This window comes from Salvelinus sp. IW2-2015, linkage group LG5 (assembly GCF_002910315.2).
Source record: "Salvelinus sp. IW2-2015 linkage group LG5, ASM291031v2, whole genome shotgun sequence".
Lineage (NCBI taxonomy): Eukaryota > Metazoa > Chordata > Actinopteri > Salmoniformes > Salmonidae > Salvelinus > Salvelinus sp. IW2-2015.
The window spans coordinates 6,065,384-6,081,932 of record NC_036844.1 but is presented as its reverse complement, the minus strand read 5'-3'; the positions used below and the strand labels follow the sequence as shown (position 1 = coordinate 6,081,932).

Sequence of the window (16,549 nt, the reverse complement as noted above, 5' to 3'; positions counted from 1 at the left end):
AAATTGTTTTAGTCAAATATTATATCTGTTTTGGGTTTCTTGCAGTCAATTTGTAGTCTACCAATTATTTGTAATTATATTCCGGCCCCCCACCACCCGCTCAAGAAAAAAAATCGACCCACGGCTGAATCTAGTTGATGATCCCTGCCATATGGTGTGCTGCGATTTCAGATGGTCACCCATATTGATCAGGATTTACCCTGCCACACCCACCAAACAGGTTTAAACGTAACTCAAAGGCTGTTGAAGAACATTGTGCACCGTTTTGTGGAAAACTGTCATTCAGTACGAACAGTCACGCAACGTAGCAAACATTGAAGCGAACTAAAGTGTCACTTCAGCCTCAGCCGGAACAGGGATGGAATTGTCAGATTTTCCCCCTGTCTGACGTTCCAAACAAATGGAATCGTAATGCTGCTGTCAACAGTCGCCAAGATTCCATCATGAATTTTTCACACTAAGTTTTGGGATGAAAACAAACAGGAGATTTAAACTCTAACTAACCGGTCTCCTAGCTGCTCAAGGGGAGTGGCTTATGATGCGAAGTGCCAACAGTATTACAGACCTGTCGGTGTGTTAGTGAACCATGACGTGCTGCTGTGTAGTGTGTTCTTGTCAACCCTTCTCACTGGGTTATGTTAACTCTCTCCCTCTCCTCCTGAATAGACTCAAATCCCCCTCCCCTGTCAGCCTGCTCCTGTTTCCATGCCTGCTACAGGCTTGTCCAAACAAACCCCCGATTGTTCCGTTAGATTGGAACTTTTACACCTTTGTCTGTTGTAACTCAAACAATGCTAAAAGACAACCGGTTCGATCCGAGTGAGGGAAGTGGCAGAAAAGCACATTTTTGTTCAACTGGAGCCACAGAGCGATCAGCTGAAGGTTATTAGGGAGCGGAGGCTGTGCGTTGCATGCGAGTAAGACATGGAAAGCTCAAAGCACCAGCGCAGGCACGGCGGGAGAGACCGCAACCACTGTTACTTCTTGCTAGACTTACATCCTGATAGGTACTATGTAACCGGATGGGATGATAAATAACTATCTTGACTGCATCAAACTGAGAGAAGCTAGCTAATTGAGGCTAGCAATAACGTTACTGCGCTTCTCACCGTCCTACAGTTAGCCCACACAACTCCATTCAGGTTATAATGTAAATAGCAGCCTACCTTCTGGCTCTTCATTTTTAATTCCACCTTCCATTGACAAGCAGAGCAGAGCAGCAGTGCAATTGTCTTTTTCTCTCCATGGCAAGTACAAGGATCAGAGCGCATGCCTTTTTTATTGAAACTTGTTCCAAATCCTCAATATAGTCGCACCATACAGCCCTTATTTTTTGATTTCTACGAAGTTTATAGGCCTATCACAACTAAATATAGAATGGATTTTATTGTGACGTGTAGGAAATATGAAATGGATTTATTCTACTTTTTAAAATGTAGATGTTCCGAAGGCGCATGGAAGCCCAGAGATGCTAAACATGTTTGTTAATTAACGGTCAATTGCCGAGACTGGCAGTGATTTGCATTATTTATTTTTTATTTAACCTTTATTAGAATTACTGGCAGACAAAATTCCATGACACCACGGCCCTATACACGCCCGCACCATTCCAACAGAAAGCTTAACTGCTAGGTATAACATTGGCTGGTCCAGTCATATTGACAAGAGTTGTTGTGAGGATGGGGAAGGGTATATCTGTTATAAAAACTGTTGTAGTTCAGGCTCTGRTCTTGTTTCATCTTGATTTACTGTCTGGTAATATGGTAAACTGCAGCAAAGAAAGAGCTCAAAGCAGAGCACCATGGCTTGCCCTGAACTGCACAGACAGAACTAACATCAACATGCATGCCAGGCTTTCCTGGTTGAGGGTTGAAGAGAGATTGACTGCTTCTCTTGTGTTTTTCTTTTTGAATATTACTGTGATAAATTCAATTGCATGATCAAATAACATTTAGCTCAGACACCCATATATGCCACCAGGGGTCTTTTCAGTCCCCAAGTTCAAAACAAAWTCACGGCAACGCAGTTTTATACAGAACCATGATCGCATGGAACGCTCATCTCCAATTACTCAACCAAACAGCGAAAGTACATTTWAAAAATAAAATAAAACTATTTCAACAACTCGTGGAACGCTGGGACTGAGGGGACACGTGCACACTAACACTTTTTGTTGTTGTTGTTGTATTGTTTGTATAATTTTTTTTTTTGCATTTTAATGTGACTGTCCTTGTCTACCAGTGTTTTGTTACTTGTTGTGTTTTGTGGACCCCATGAAGAGCTGCTGCTTCTGTAAAAGCTAATGGAATACAAATAAACACAGAAAAGCTGCGTTTTGACACTTCATTACCCTTTTTTTACCATTAATTATAGGTCCTATAAGAATCTGAAAACACTGGACACTTTTTACAGCTAYTTTCCTGCAATTCTACACGGTTTGCCATGGCGTATGCCACGTTCTTATTCTATCAGAATGACTCGAACGTTAAAACAAAATCAATGTCATGACGTTTTTGGAAACGTCTAGTTTTTATTCGGGTGGTTCTCCAAAGATGAGCTTATTTAAACATGTAYATGGCTCCAGTATATTTTCTACATACTTTGTCTTGTTTTAGTCATTTAAGTTTACACATGTTTTATCTTCCATAAATAAATWAAAATGACATTTTTGGGATTGGCGGCCACGATTTTATTGCTTTCCTGACAGGGCACAGAGAGAGCCTAACCCAAAGAGCCATTTCCTTCCCCTTATTGTGGTTGGGTAAGAACAGCAGACAATGTTCTACATCTTGCCTAAACATTTTTTGAATGTCATGCCAACAGCAGACAACATTCTAGTCATCTTGGTGGTATGCATACCACCCTGCATACCACTGCTGGCTTGCTTCTGAAGCTAAGCAGGGTTGGTCCTGGTCAGTCCCTGGATGGGAGACCAGGTGCTGCTGGAAGTGGTGTTGGAGGGCCAGTAGGAGGCACTCTTTCCTCTGGTCTAAACAAAGATCCCAATGCCCCAGGGCAGTGATTGGGGACACTGCTCTGTGTAGGGTGCCGTCTTTCGGATGGGACGTTAAACGGGTGTCCTGACTCTCTGAGGTCATTAAAGATCCCATGGCACTTATCGTAAGAGTAGGGGTGTTAACCCCGGTGTCCTGGCTAAATTCCCAATCTGGCCCTCAACCATCATGGTCACCTAATAATCCCCAGTTTACAATTGGCTCATTCATCCCCCTCCTCTCCCCTGTAACTATTCCCCAGGTCGTTGCTGCAAATGAGAACGTGTTCTCAGTCAACTTACCTGGTAAAATAACGGTAAAATAAAAAATCAAATCTTATTGAATGTAATGGTACATGTGATGCCAGCAGCAGACAATGTTCTAGCTACGTTATTGTAGGGATAAGCATGAGTAATAGCTTTGTCACCCGTTTTGAACCAGAGATTTAAAAAAATATATAATAATAAAAAAAATAGAATTCTGTACAACTATTTTGGTGGAATGCGCCAAGGAAAATAAATTGCAGTGAAGACATTAATTTGCTTTGACTCTAGTGTTCCATATGTGCATTTGCGGGCCACAAAAAAAAGAAGGCAAGCATCACACAGTTCTTCTCCCTAAATTCCATTTCCTCTGTCTCACTCACTCGCGTTGTGACCACTCCCTCTACACACACACATGCAGAGTTTCCACACAAGCTCCCATTAGGCCTACAGAAATGCGTGCCTAAAAACCTTTTAGAAGAAAAAAAAAGAGTAAGATAAGTGTTTCCAATGACATGATCACTTATCTGAGAAGGTAACAAAAAAAATCTGGAACATTTTGCTTATCTGATGGTCGCCTCAACACAAGTTACTTATAAATAACTGTCAACTTAATAAATAAAACATCTGATTGGTTTAGTATAAAAATGGGTATAAATATAACCAGATAAATTGGTTGAAACATTAAACAAAGCAAAGCTTTAAAAAAAAAAAAAATTCTCCAAAGATGGAAGTGGGCTTAATGAGTACATGCGACTGTGTTCCAACAACTAGCTGTAACTTTTTGAATAATTGCATCCTGTCTATTTTCCACTAGGCTACTTTGCGAACCGCTTGTTCCATTTAGAATTGGTTAGCCTAGGCTATAACTCCTCCTAAACATTGACAGGTTCCACACTGAAAATATGCAAAAACAGTAGTTTGATAAAGACGGAGCGTTTTTTAATCAGAATCATTCGGTTTAGGCCTATAACTCATCCAACAGATGCTGTGGCTGTAAATAATCACTGTGCAGTGTTCAATGTGGAATTGTTAAACCACTTAGAAAATTCCACAGAACAGACAGAATAAACTACATCTGTTGGCCTATATCGAAAATAAGACATTTTTGTTTTGTAGCCCTGAAAAAATTGTATTTCAAAGCGTCAAATTAAGCACTGTTTCAGAAACTGTTCCAGACGCGCATCACTTCGCACCGGCAATTTTTTTTCATTTGGAAAATATTTTGTTCGATTTTATTCTGTTCTACAACATAGAAAAAAACTATAAAATGGGTGTCTTGGCTGTGAAAARGTCTCAGGAAATAAGAGCGTTATGTCTGCTAAATTAACAATACAAGGCTATGCCRTTGCACATTCATAGGCTTCTACAAGCAGGCGCCACTGCTGCGATACCTGCCTTTTTGAAGATGGTTACACAATATAATTGTTACGTTTCAATAAATGAATCTTAAATGGCAATTGTTTTTTGTTGTTGACTGAATATAGTTTTATTAGGCCAGTTTATTAGGTACACCACCCTGTTCACAAATGGTGTTGGCGCCTACAGACATTGAGTCAGTGTGGCTGTGGCTTGCTATATAAAGCAGGTAGACGGGCATTGAGGCATTCAGTTACTGTTCATTGAACATTTAGAATGGGCAAAATGATCGACTTAAACAACTTTGAGCGTGATATGATCGCCAGTGCCAGAAAAACATTCCCCACACCATTACACCACCAGCCTGTACTGTTTGACAGTTGACACCAGGCAGATGTGCACCCCCCCCCCCCCCAAGTATGCAAGTACTTGAACAGTCAAAACATTTCAAATGTATGTTAGGTTATTTATTGAGTTCAAAGAAAAGAGATCTGCTCTTGCTCGTGTCACTTGTTTTATTAAAGCTAACGTGTCGGCCTCTTTAACCTTAAACCTTAGATGACGGTTGCTTATTGAGCACATTTTGTTGAGTCCAACATACAAGATTTGTCTGTAGGTAGCAATATTTTCTCACCGCCTTAGTTAATTGAGACCGTAGCAGTGTTTGGGAGCATTCATTCTGCTCTGTTGCTGATCGCTGACAGAGCAGATTTGATGCTCTGAAACACTGTCATGGATGCATTGGTGTTTTTGTTTATAGTCAGATCGTTTTAACACGCATGGTTTTTCAGATCAAGATTGAATTGAGCATTGCTGTGTTCTTTCCTGTCTCCAGGGTGGTCCGTGCTCTGGTTCGTCATGTTAAGTACTTCCTGGGTCTGAGGTTCGACGTGAGTGGCTTGGAACACCTGCAGACAGAGGGGCCCTACGTCATCATCTCCAACCACCAGAGCTCCCTGGACGTTCTGGGTATGGGACGCCCACACACACACACACACACACACACACACACACACAGAGATGGATGTGCCTGCACACACAGACGCACTGATACACCGATACACACGTTTACATTTCACTTTTTAGTCATTTAGCAGACGCTCTTATCAAGAGCAACTTACAGTTAGTGCATTCATCTTAAGATAGCTAGGCGGGACAACCACATTTCACAGGCATAGAAGTGTAAGTGCTGGTTGTCTCCCTTCTCACTAACTTCACTTTACCCTCCGTAGCTCACGTCCTAAGGGAATCCTCTAGTAATGGTTTGAGTGCAGTCACAGGGCACTCTATTCTGAGAGAACAGTATAATGGGGCTACACTCATGGTTTTAGGGGGTACAGACTGACAACTGTCAGTTGGTATAGCATCACACAAGATGTGATCGCTGACATGGCTGTCTAAGGAAGTTAGTTCAAATCCAACGGAGACTGTAGCCTAACTCTAGGACAGACTGGTGCATGTATTCAATCAACAGCACTATTTTAAGACTGTGTATTATTTCGTAGATAAGGTTACAATTGTATTTGACTGTAGCGAAAAGCCAGGATCAATATGAAATGCATTATGCTTTTAAATTTTATATATCTTTTTTTTATCACCTTTATTTAACCAGGTAGGCCAGTTGAGAACAATTTCTCATATACAACTGCTACCTGGCCAAGATAAAGCAAAGCAGTGCGACACAAACAACACAGTTACACATGGAATAAACAAACGTACAGTCAATAACACTATCAAAAAATCTATATACGGTGTGTGCAAATGCAGTAAGATTAGGGAGGTAAGGCAATAGATAGGCCATAGTGGCGAAATAACTACAATTTAGCAATTAAACACTGGAGTGATAGATGTGCAGAAGATGACTGTGCAAGTAGAGATACTGTGGTGCAAAGGAGCAACAACAACAAAAAACTATTGGGATGAGGTAGTTGGGTGGGCTATTTACAGATTGGCTGTGTACAGCTACATTAATCGGTAAGCTGCTCTAACAGCTGATGCTTAAAGTTAGAGAAGGAGATATAAGTCTCCAGCTTCAGAAATGTATTAACATTTTTTTAATTGTATTTTAATTTATTTTTTACAATTCGTTCCAGTCATTGGCAGCAGAGAACTCGAAGGAAAGGCGGACAAAGGACGTGTTGGCTTTGAGGATGACCAGTGAAATATACCTGCTGGAGCGCGTGCTACGGGAGGGTGCTGCTATGGTGACCAGTGAGCTGAGATAAGGCGGGGCTTTACCTAGCAGAGACTTATAGATGACATGGAGCCAGTRGGTTTGGTGATGGATATGTAGTGAGGGCCAGCCAACGAGAGCATACAGGTCGCAGTGGTGGGTAGTATATGGGGCTTTGGTGACAAAACGGATATCACTGTGACTACATCCAATCTGCTGAGTAGAGTGTTGGAGGCTATTTTGTAAATGACATCACCGAAGTCGAGGATCGGTAGGATAGTCAGTTTTACGAGGGTATGTTTGGCAGCATCAGTGAAGGAGGCTTTGTTGCAAAATAGGAAGCCGATTCTAGATTTAATTTTGGATTGGAGATGCTTAATGTGAGTCTTGAAGGAGAGTTTACAGTCTAACCAGACACCTAGGTATTTGTAGTTGTCCACATATTCTAGGTCAGAACCGTCCAGAGTAGTGATGCTAGGGCGGGTGCGGGCAGCGATCGGTTGAAGAGCATGCATTTAGTTTTACTTGCATTTAAGAGCAGTTGGAGGCCACGGAAGGAGAGTTGTATGGCATTGAAGCTTGTCTGGAGGTTTGTTAACACAGTGTCCAAAGAAGGATGTACACAGAATGGTGTCATCTGCGTAGAGCTGGATCAGAGAATCACCAGCAGCAAGAGCGACATCATTGATGTATACAGAGAAAAGAGTTGGCCAAAGATTTGAACCTTGTGGCACTCCCACAGACTGCCAGATGTCCAGACAACAGGCCCTCCAATTTGACACACTGAACAGGTCGATGAAGACTGCTGCACAGTATTGTCTTTTATCAATGGTGGTTATATCATTTAGGACCTTGATCGTGGCTGAGGTGCACCCATGACCCGCTCGGAAACCAGATTGCATAGCGGAGAAGGTACGTCGGGATTTGAAATGGTCGATGATCTGTTTTGTCTTTCGAAGACTTTAAAAAGGCAGGGTAGGATAGATATAGGACTGTAGCAGTTTGGGTCTAGAGTGTCTCCCCCTTTGAAGAGGGGGATGACCGCGGCAGCTTTCCAATCTTTAGGGATTTCAGACGATACGAAGGAGAGGACTTTGCACCAGAGGATTGTGCAGCACTAGCCCAAAAATAGTGCCAGGAGGTGGCTGACTGGCTCTATTGAGTGGAGATTTTGTTGTCCCTTAATGGGAGATTTTGTTTATATTATAAAGTCCTTTTGAATTAAACTTCTTTGGAGATCAAGTGTCTGTTGTTCAGAGTTGGAAAGATGATCTCMCTGCATGTCAGTGAGCAGAGGAAGAGAGAAATTCATAAAATGTCTACTACTGGATTCCCATAGAGTCTAGGTTATGCTACTCGTGTGTGTGTCTCGTATGTCAGCATACCCCCTAAATCTCTTTCGTGAGCCTGCTAATTTGGCCTCTGTGTTTTTTCCTTTGCTGGCTGGTGGTCTTGGTGTGTGTCTGGGTGGTGTCTGAGTGACATGAGCAGGCTGCAAGCCAGGAGACTGACAGCGGGAGGGTAGGGAGAGGGATGGATAGCGTGGAAGGGAGAAGGAGATTGTGTGAACTAACACTCGCACTGTACTCCCCCCCCCCCCTTACTAGCTCCGACTTTTGCTGATTGCTACTTTATTGAGGAAACATGTACTTGTCCCACATAGCTATCTTAAGATGAATGCACTTAACTGTAAGTCGCTCTGGACAAGGGCGTCTGCTAAATTACTAAAATGTGAAGGATTGAAAGACGTGGTGCCTAATTAGAGCTGAGAGAACACAGCAGGAGGCTGATTGCTGATCGAGGTTCGGAGTTACCATACCAACCGCTAGGGAAGTAACGATTCACTTATAGGCATAGATGCAAGTGCATCCTTCCTTGGGACCCCAAACCGATCCAAATGTAGTATACATCGGGTCAGAAAATGTATTCAAAATTTAGGAATGGCCGCTTCAGTATTATTATATATTATTTTTTAGTCATATTACTTTCTGAAAATACCTTTTATCTTTTGTGACAACTGATGCGTCCTCTCCTTCAGTGTCGAAATAAGCATTGTAACTGTTGACAGGCATTGATCAACAAGTCATTTTCGAAATGCTGAGCAATCCAGACATTATCAGTAGCCTAGTCAACCGGTGCATTGTGCACCACTTTGCGTGCTGACCGAGGTAGGCTGCGTGTCACCTTCAGCACCTTCAAATGTTTGTAAAATGGCTTGCGCAATACTAGGATTTATTAGTTCAATAAACTAATATGTGTAATTTGCAAGGTTATTTTGATCAAATGCACTGTTGAAAATTGTGTTTTACCTTAAGTAGCCTAAGCAACCACCTGAGATGCGACTCGTCTGGCTATAGACTCAACCTGCTCCACTACAGCCCAGTCGATGAGAATGGGGGGTGTGCTCGGTCCTCTTTTTCCTGTAGTCCATGATCATCTCCTTTGTCTTGATCACGTTGAGGGAGAGGTTGTTGTCCTGGCACCACACAGGCAGGTCTCTGACCTCACTATAGGCTGTCTCATTGTTGTCGGTGATCAGGCCTACAACTGTTGTCATTGGCAAACTTAATGATGGTATTGGAGTCGTGCTTTGCCGTGCAGTCATGAGTGAACAGGAAGTACAGGTGGGGACTGCGCACGCACCCCTGGGGGGCCCCCGTGTTGAAGATCAGCGTGGAGGATGTGTTGTTACCTACCATTACCACCTGGGGGCGGCCCGTCAGGATGTCCAGGATCCAGTTGCAGAGGGAGGTTTTTAGTCCCAGGGTCCTTAGCTTAGTGATGAGCTTTGAGGGCACTATGGTGTTGAATGCTGAGCTGTAGTCAATGAATAACATTCTCACATAGGTGTTCCTTTTGTCCAGGTGTGAAAGGGCAGTATTGAGTGCAATAGAGATTGCATCGTCTGTGGATCTGTTGGTGCGGTATGCAAATTGGAGTGGGTCTAGTGTTTCTGGGATAATGGTGTTGATGTGAGCCATGACCAGCCTTTCATAGCATTTCATGGCTATAGATGTGAGTGCTATGGGTTGGTAGTCATTTAGGCAGGTTACCTTGGTGTTCTTTGGTACAGGGACTATGGTGGTCTGCCTGAAACATGTTGGTATTACAGACTCAGACAGGGAGAGGTTGAAAATGTCAGTGAAGACACTTGCCAGTTGGTCAWCGCATGCTCAGCGTACACGTCCTGGTAATCCGTCTGGCCCAGCGGCTTTGTGAATGTTGACCTGTTTTAAAGGTCTTACTCACATCGGCTGCGGAAAGCGTGATCACACTGTCGTCCGGAACAGCTGATGCTCTCATGCATGTTTCAGTGTTACTTGCTGCGAAGCGAGCATATYAGTTGTTTAGCTCGTCTGGTAGGCTCGTGTCACTGGGCAGCTCTCGGCTGTGCTTCCCTTTTGTAGTCTGTAGAAGTTTGCAAGCCCTGCCACATCTGACGAGCGTCGGAGCCGGTGTAGTACAATTCGATCTTAGTCCTGTATTGATGCTTTGTCTGTTTGATGGTTCGTCGGAGGGCATAGTGGGATTTCTTATAAGCTTCCAGGTTAGAGTCCCGCTCCTTGAAAGCGGCAGCTCTACCCTTTAGCTCAGTGCAAATGTTGCCTGTAATCCATGGCTTCTGATTGGGGTATGTACGTACGGTCACTGTGGGGACGATGTCCTCGATGCACTTATTGATGAAGCCAGTGACTGATGTGGTGTACTCCTCAATGCCATCGGAAGAATCCCAGGAACATATTCCAGTCTGTGCTAGCAAAACAGTCCTGTCGTTTAGCATCTGCTTCATCTGATCACTTTTTTTGTTTATAGACAGTCACTGGTGCTTCCTGCTTTAATTTTTGCTTGTAAACAGGAATCAGGACGATATTGTTATTGTCAGATTTGCCAAATGGAGGGCGAGGGAGAGCTTTGTACTCTCTGTGTGTGAAGTAACGGTGGTCTAGAACTTTCTTCCACCTCTGGTTACACATTTAACATGCTGATAGAAATTAGATAAAACGGATTTAAGTTTCCCTGCATTGATTCCCCAGACACTAGGAGTGCCGCCTCTGGATGAGCGTTTTCCTATTTGCTTATGGCCTTATACAGCTCATTGAGTGCGTTTTTAGTGCCAGCCTCRGTCTGTAATGGTATGTAGACAGCTATGAAAAATACAGATAGTGTGGTCTACAGCTTATCATGAGATACTCTACCTCAGGTGAGCAAACTCCTGAGACTTCCTTAGATATCGTGCACCTGCTGTTTACAAGTATGCATAGGGCCCTGCCCCGTGTCTTACCAGAGGCTGCTGTTCTGTCCTGCCGATAGTGCCAGCTGTATGTYCTGAATGTCGTCGTTCAGCCACAACTCGGTGAAACATGAGATATTACAGTTTTTAATGTCCCGTTGGTAGGTCATACGTGCTTTCAGTTCGTCCTATTTATTTTCCAGCGATTGAACGTTAGCTAGCAGAACGGAAGGCAGGAGCAGATTAGCCACTTGCCGCCTGATCCTCACAAGGCATCCTGATCTCTTTCCGCGAAACCTACATTTCCTTTTCAAGCCAATCACGGGGATCTGGGCCTGGGCGGGTATATATCCCTCGCGTTCGGCTCTTTGAAGAAKAATTCCTCGTACAATTTGAGGTGAGAAATCTCAGTTCTGACGTCCAGAAGCTCTTTTCGGTCATAAGAGACGGTAGSAGCATCATTATGTACGAAACAAGTTACGAACAATGCGAAAAAACAAACAAAATAGTTGGTTAAGAGCCGATAAGACGGCAGCCCTACCCTCCAGCGCCATCATTACCCTACGCTCCGGCACAACATCATGTRTGCTATTTAGAGGGTGAATGGGCAAGACAAAATATTTAATTGCCTTTAACGGGGTATGGTAGTAGGTTCCAGGCGCACCGGTTTGAGTGTGTCAAGAACTGCAACGCTGCTGGGTTTTTCACGTTCAATGGTTTTACTGTGTATCAAGAATGGTCCACCACCCAAAAGACATCCAGCCACCTTGACACAACTGTGGAAAGCATTGGAGTCGACATGGGCCAGGATCCCTGTTGAACGCTTTTAACACCTTGTAGAGTCTTCAAGGTCTCAGAGCAAGTGACGTCACCGATTGAAACGCTATTAGCGCGCACCACCGCTAACTAACTAGTCATCGGTTACAYCCTGATGAATTGAGGCTGTTCTGAGTGCAAAAGAGGGCTGCAACTCAATATTAGGAAGGTGTTCCTAATGTTTTGTAYACTCAGTTTATATACACACACACCCTGAATCACTCCATCACACGAGCTCCATCAGCAGCAKATGTATCTAGATGCGTATCAAATCGTCTTGAAAGGGAAAGCACATCCCTACCAACCTCCCATCATAGATATGAACTACTGCTCCACCTGCTGATCCCAATCCTGTAGTGAACAGCCCCGGCCTTCTGCCCTAGCTTCTCTCTCTGCCCCCTTCCCTCAAAGAGCACTTTGTTGGCTGCGAAATGGGAAGCACAGGTCACGCCATCTCGTTTACACACACCACACACACACACACACACACACACACACACACACAGAGGAAACCAAGTGTTACACCGCGTCCTTCACACCGCCCACCTTGTCCCACATCAAACCAGCTATTCTCACCTGGCTGGGCTGACAGGACACCAAAACAACCAGCCAACAATATAGATTAGACCCGCTAAAAAAATCAATACAGGGCTCCAGACTAACATTTTTTAGTTTCCTTGGTGGCACCAGCCCATGATTTAGTTATTTCTGCGGCGTTGCGCAATAATTTTTTTGTCTTCTAAAAYCATTCACAGTGCTTTATTAAAGTGTAATAGACTAAAAAGATGACTGCTATGGTGTGTGGTCATCCATACCCCCTCCCAAAATGAGCGGAAACTCAAAACACATTAGCTAGAGCGCTAACTCCAAATATAGTACCCACTTGGGTAGCCATGTATTAATCTAACAGTAAATGTTGAATCCTATGTACTCTCAATGGCCAATGTGCATTTTGCATGCTCCATATCGCAAAGCTAAATCTAATTTCTTGTAAAATAGTTGCTATTGAGAGTTGAGAAATAAAAAGTATACCTACAGAAAGCTGAGAACATCTCCCAAACTCTGACAACAGGATAGCTGTGTGTTTCCCGTCAATTTGMTTTCTTTATTTTTGAAATTATTATTTTTTTCCTCTGAAGGAGTGCGAGAGTGGCTTTCTTGACACAGCAGCAGTCCCCAGCGGAATGGATACAGGGGCAGGCAGACACTTTCATTACAGGAATCATGGTAATGATTGGTTTCAGCCTCCTAATCATGGTTTTGAGTGAGGTGACCATGTAGACTGTGCAGCTTGCACCGACGTGACCAATTTTTTAAAAAATACGGCAAAGTCAAAATGTCTCAATGTGACTAAATGGAGTCCTGCAATACACTACTGATTTACTTAGCTACAGTTGAAGTCAGAGGTTTACATACACTTAGGTTGGAGTCATTAAAACTCATTTTTAACCACTCCACAAATTTCTTGTTAACAAACTATTGTTTTGGCAAGTCGGTTAGGACATCTACTTCGTGCATGACACAAGTCATTTTTCCAAAAATTGTTTACAGACAGATTATTTCACTTATAATTCACTATCACAATTCCAGTGGGTCAGAAGTTTACATCTACTAAGTTGACTGTGCTTTTAAACAGCTTGGAAAATTCCAGAAAATGATGTCATGGCTTTAGAAGCTTCTGATAGGTTAATTGACATCATTTGAGTCAATTGGAGGTGTACCTGTGGATGCATGTCAAGGCCTACCTTCAAACTCACTGCCTCTTTGCTTGACATCATGGGAAAATCAGAAGAAATCAGCCAAGACCTCAGAAAAAAAATTGTAGACCTCCACAAGTCTGGTTCATCCTTGGGCGCAATTTCCAAATGCCTGAAGGTACCATGTTCATCTGTACAAACAATAGTACGCAAGTATAAACACCATAGGATCACGCAGCCGTCATATAGTTCAGGAAGGAGATGCGATCTGGTACTTTGGTGCAAAAAGTAAATCAATCCCAGAACAACTGCAAAGGACCATGTGAAGATTCTGGAGGAAACGGGTACAAAAGTATCTATATCCACAGTTAAACAAGTCCTATATCGACATAACCTGCAAGGCCGCTCAGCAAGGAAGAAGCCACTGCTATAATGACCATTGTTATGTTTGGAGGAAAAAGGGGGTAGCTCTGCACACATTGACAACAGCCACCCTCAAAGCATCATTACCCATCGCTCCACAAAACCCGGGTGAACAACTACTTCAAGGTCTCAGAGCGAGAGACGTCACCGATTGAAACTCTATTAGCGCATCCCGCTAACTAGCTAGTCATTTCACATCGGTTACACTACCACTAAGTACGCCTACTGTAATATTTTTGGTGTTGAGTAGCCTACAGTATATCAGAATTTGGGGCAGTCCAGCATTTAGGTTGGGGGSAAAAGTTGATGCAAAACATTGTTGAATTAAAACGTTCAGCTGACAGGTCCACAACCATTTTCCTTTGTTTTCTCTTTCAGAAACAGTCAGTCCGTTGCCAAACGCAGCATAATTTTTACTTTCTGCCAACAAAACATTTTTGATAAAATCTGCCATTCTTTTCTTTTAGAAATGACCGTGGCCTAATTCCAATAGTTCCAAATTGGAAATAAAGGGCGTTATCACCTTTTAAAAAGGTGTATGGGGGATGTTTTTCAGGCTGAGTTATAATACTCGGTCACGCGCGCACAGTTTTAGAAGGGCATGATTTATAACGGGGAAACATATGATGTGCTCCAAGCGTTGTCTCACGTCAGATGGCGGAACACTCATCCCTCAACCGATCTCTTGTAGGAGCAAAATAAAGATTTTGCTCATCCGCCTTACACTCGTTCCTAATTCTGAAAATCACTCCGCTCTCTGACGCACTGACTACTACGGCAAACCATGCTCCGGCTAGCAACCCAGTGCCAGCTTGTTTGAATGGACATACTGTAGCTAGTTTGCCAGCCTGTTGATGAAGTTCTACGACACARGTTATGGGACTGTTCTCAGAAATCAGCATATATCTGACTCTGACAGCTGGCACTGTGSCTCGTTACTTTGTAACATCACAGTGCAATTAGCTGCGCTGTAGAACTCTGCGCTATAATCACGGCAAAACAGATATCGTAACTTATTTGTGCATTAGCGAAAACTTCACTACACTCGCTAGAGGGAGTGTTCAGCGTTGACTGAGTGAACTGGCATTGTTAGCATGCCTGCCTTTTCATATGGATTGATTTGATACTGGTTCAGCCAGCAAGCAGACACTACATTTTTGTGCAAATTTCCAATTTCATAAGTACTGATTCTACYACCACAACACCTTTGCTAGAAGTAGAATTAGGTGATGAAAGCTTGCTCATGAAAAAAAAAATCTTGAATATTAACTACAGGATATTTTGATGAAGAAAGTAAGTTGAGTGGACAATGTCATCACCGTGGTAACATTTTCAAATGTTTGGACAGCATATTGTGGCCAAACTTCTCTTTAGCTAGCCCATGTGTGTTTGCGAGTTATCAGTGCAAATGGCCGTCGTCGCGTTCTGACACGACAAATGTGCGTCAGGTTGAGAAATCTCAAATGTTTTTTTCCCAGAGTGYGTACAGATATTTAGTGTGAAATTTACACAATGTTTACAAATGAGGCCCCAGGAGAGACACGCTGTGCACCATTCAGGGTCATAAAAATGTCCTAAAGTCTCATTCCAAATCATTCAGTGGTGTCAATGGAATCGTTGTGCAAAAATTCCATTAGATTCAACCCCACATGACTGAGTTCATACAGAACATAAAATATCCTCTAATGGGCTAGATATCCTCTCAGATCCTTTTCTCCCCCCGGTCTAATGGAGATCCTACCAGATCCTGTAACGGATCCTAACAGATCTTCTCCAATCCCCAGGTCTAATGGAGGTTCTCCCAGATCGTTGCACCATGATTGCCAAGAAGGAGCTGGTGTACGCGGGCACGGTGGGCATCGTGTCCTGGCTGGGCGGCATCGTCTTCATCAACCGCAAGAAGACCAGCGATGCCAAGAGTGTCATGGCCGACGCTGCGAAGACCATGCTGGACGACCAGGTAATTCTACGGGACTAATCTATGGTACTCTGGGCCATGCCAAAGTCATGATTAACTCCCACCTGATTGGCAATTATGCCAGATAGTGAGATGGCGCATAACACTGAGCGACTGATTTATAACATTCCCAAGCCAATATATCCTGAAACTTAACCCATTCAAGTTTRAATAGTTGATATTTTGTGTTTTTCTAATCTAATTTCTAGCTGAGTATCTAGGTCAATCTCAACCACCGATATTGACATACTGTGTCCATGCTTCCTCATGGGCCTCACCTTTGACCCCTGACCTTTGCCCCCCCCGTAGATCCGGCTGTGGGTGTTCCCTGAGGGCACACGGAACCAGAGGGACGACCTGCTGCCCTTCAAGAAGGGAGCCTTCCACCTGGCAGTGCAGGCACAGGTGAGCCACATGTCTGTTTATGTCCATGCCTCCTATTTCAGTGGTCACTATTTGGAGGGAGTTGGTGTGTGTGTGGTGATCTGGATTTAGATTATGGTGTTTACCGAGTAGGGAGGCTCTGGTAGTTTGGGGTTGTGGTCGTGGGTATTATACCTATTTAGGACACAAGGGGGAGCTAACAACCTAACGTGGTTTACTGAATGAACATGATCTGATTTTCAAATGATATTTT

At 43.3% G+C, this 16,549-nt stretch overlaps 1 protein-coding gene across 1 annotated transcript in view; it reads left to right on the top strand.

The window, feature by feature from the left end:
* The window catches only part of LOC111963839 (1-acyl-sn-glycerol-3-phosphate acyltransferase alpha-like), a 28,205-nt gene that overhangs the window by 5,223 nt on the left and 6,433 nt on the right, over positions 1 to 16,549 (top strand). Inside the window, exons 2-4 of the mRNA XM_023987387.2 lie at positions 5,451 to 5,584; positions 15,740 to 15,915; positions 16,222 to 16,317. Coding sequence (XP_023843155.1) covers positions 5,451 to 5,584; positions 15,740 to 15,915; positions 16,222 to 16,317 — 406 coding nt within the window. The remainder of the gene's footprint in view (positions 1 to 5,450; positions 5,585 to 15,739; positions 15,916 to 16,221; positions 16,318 to 16,549) is intronic.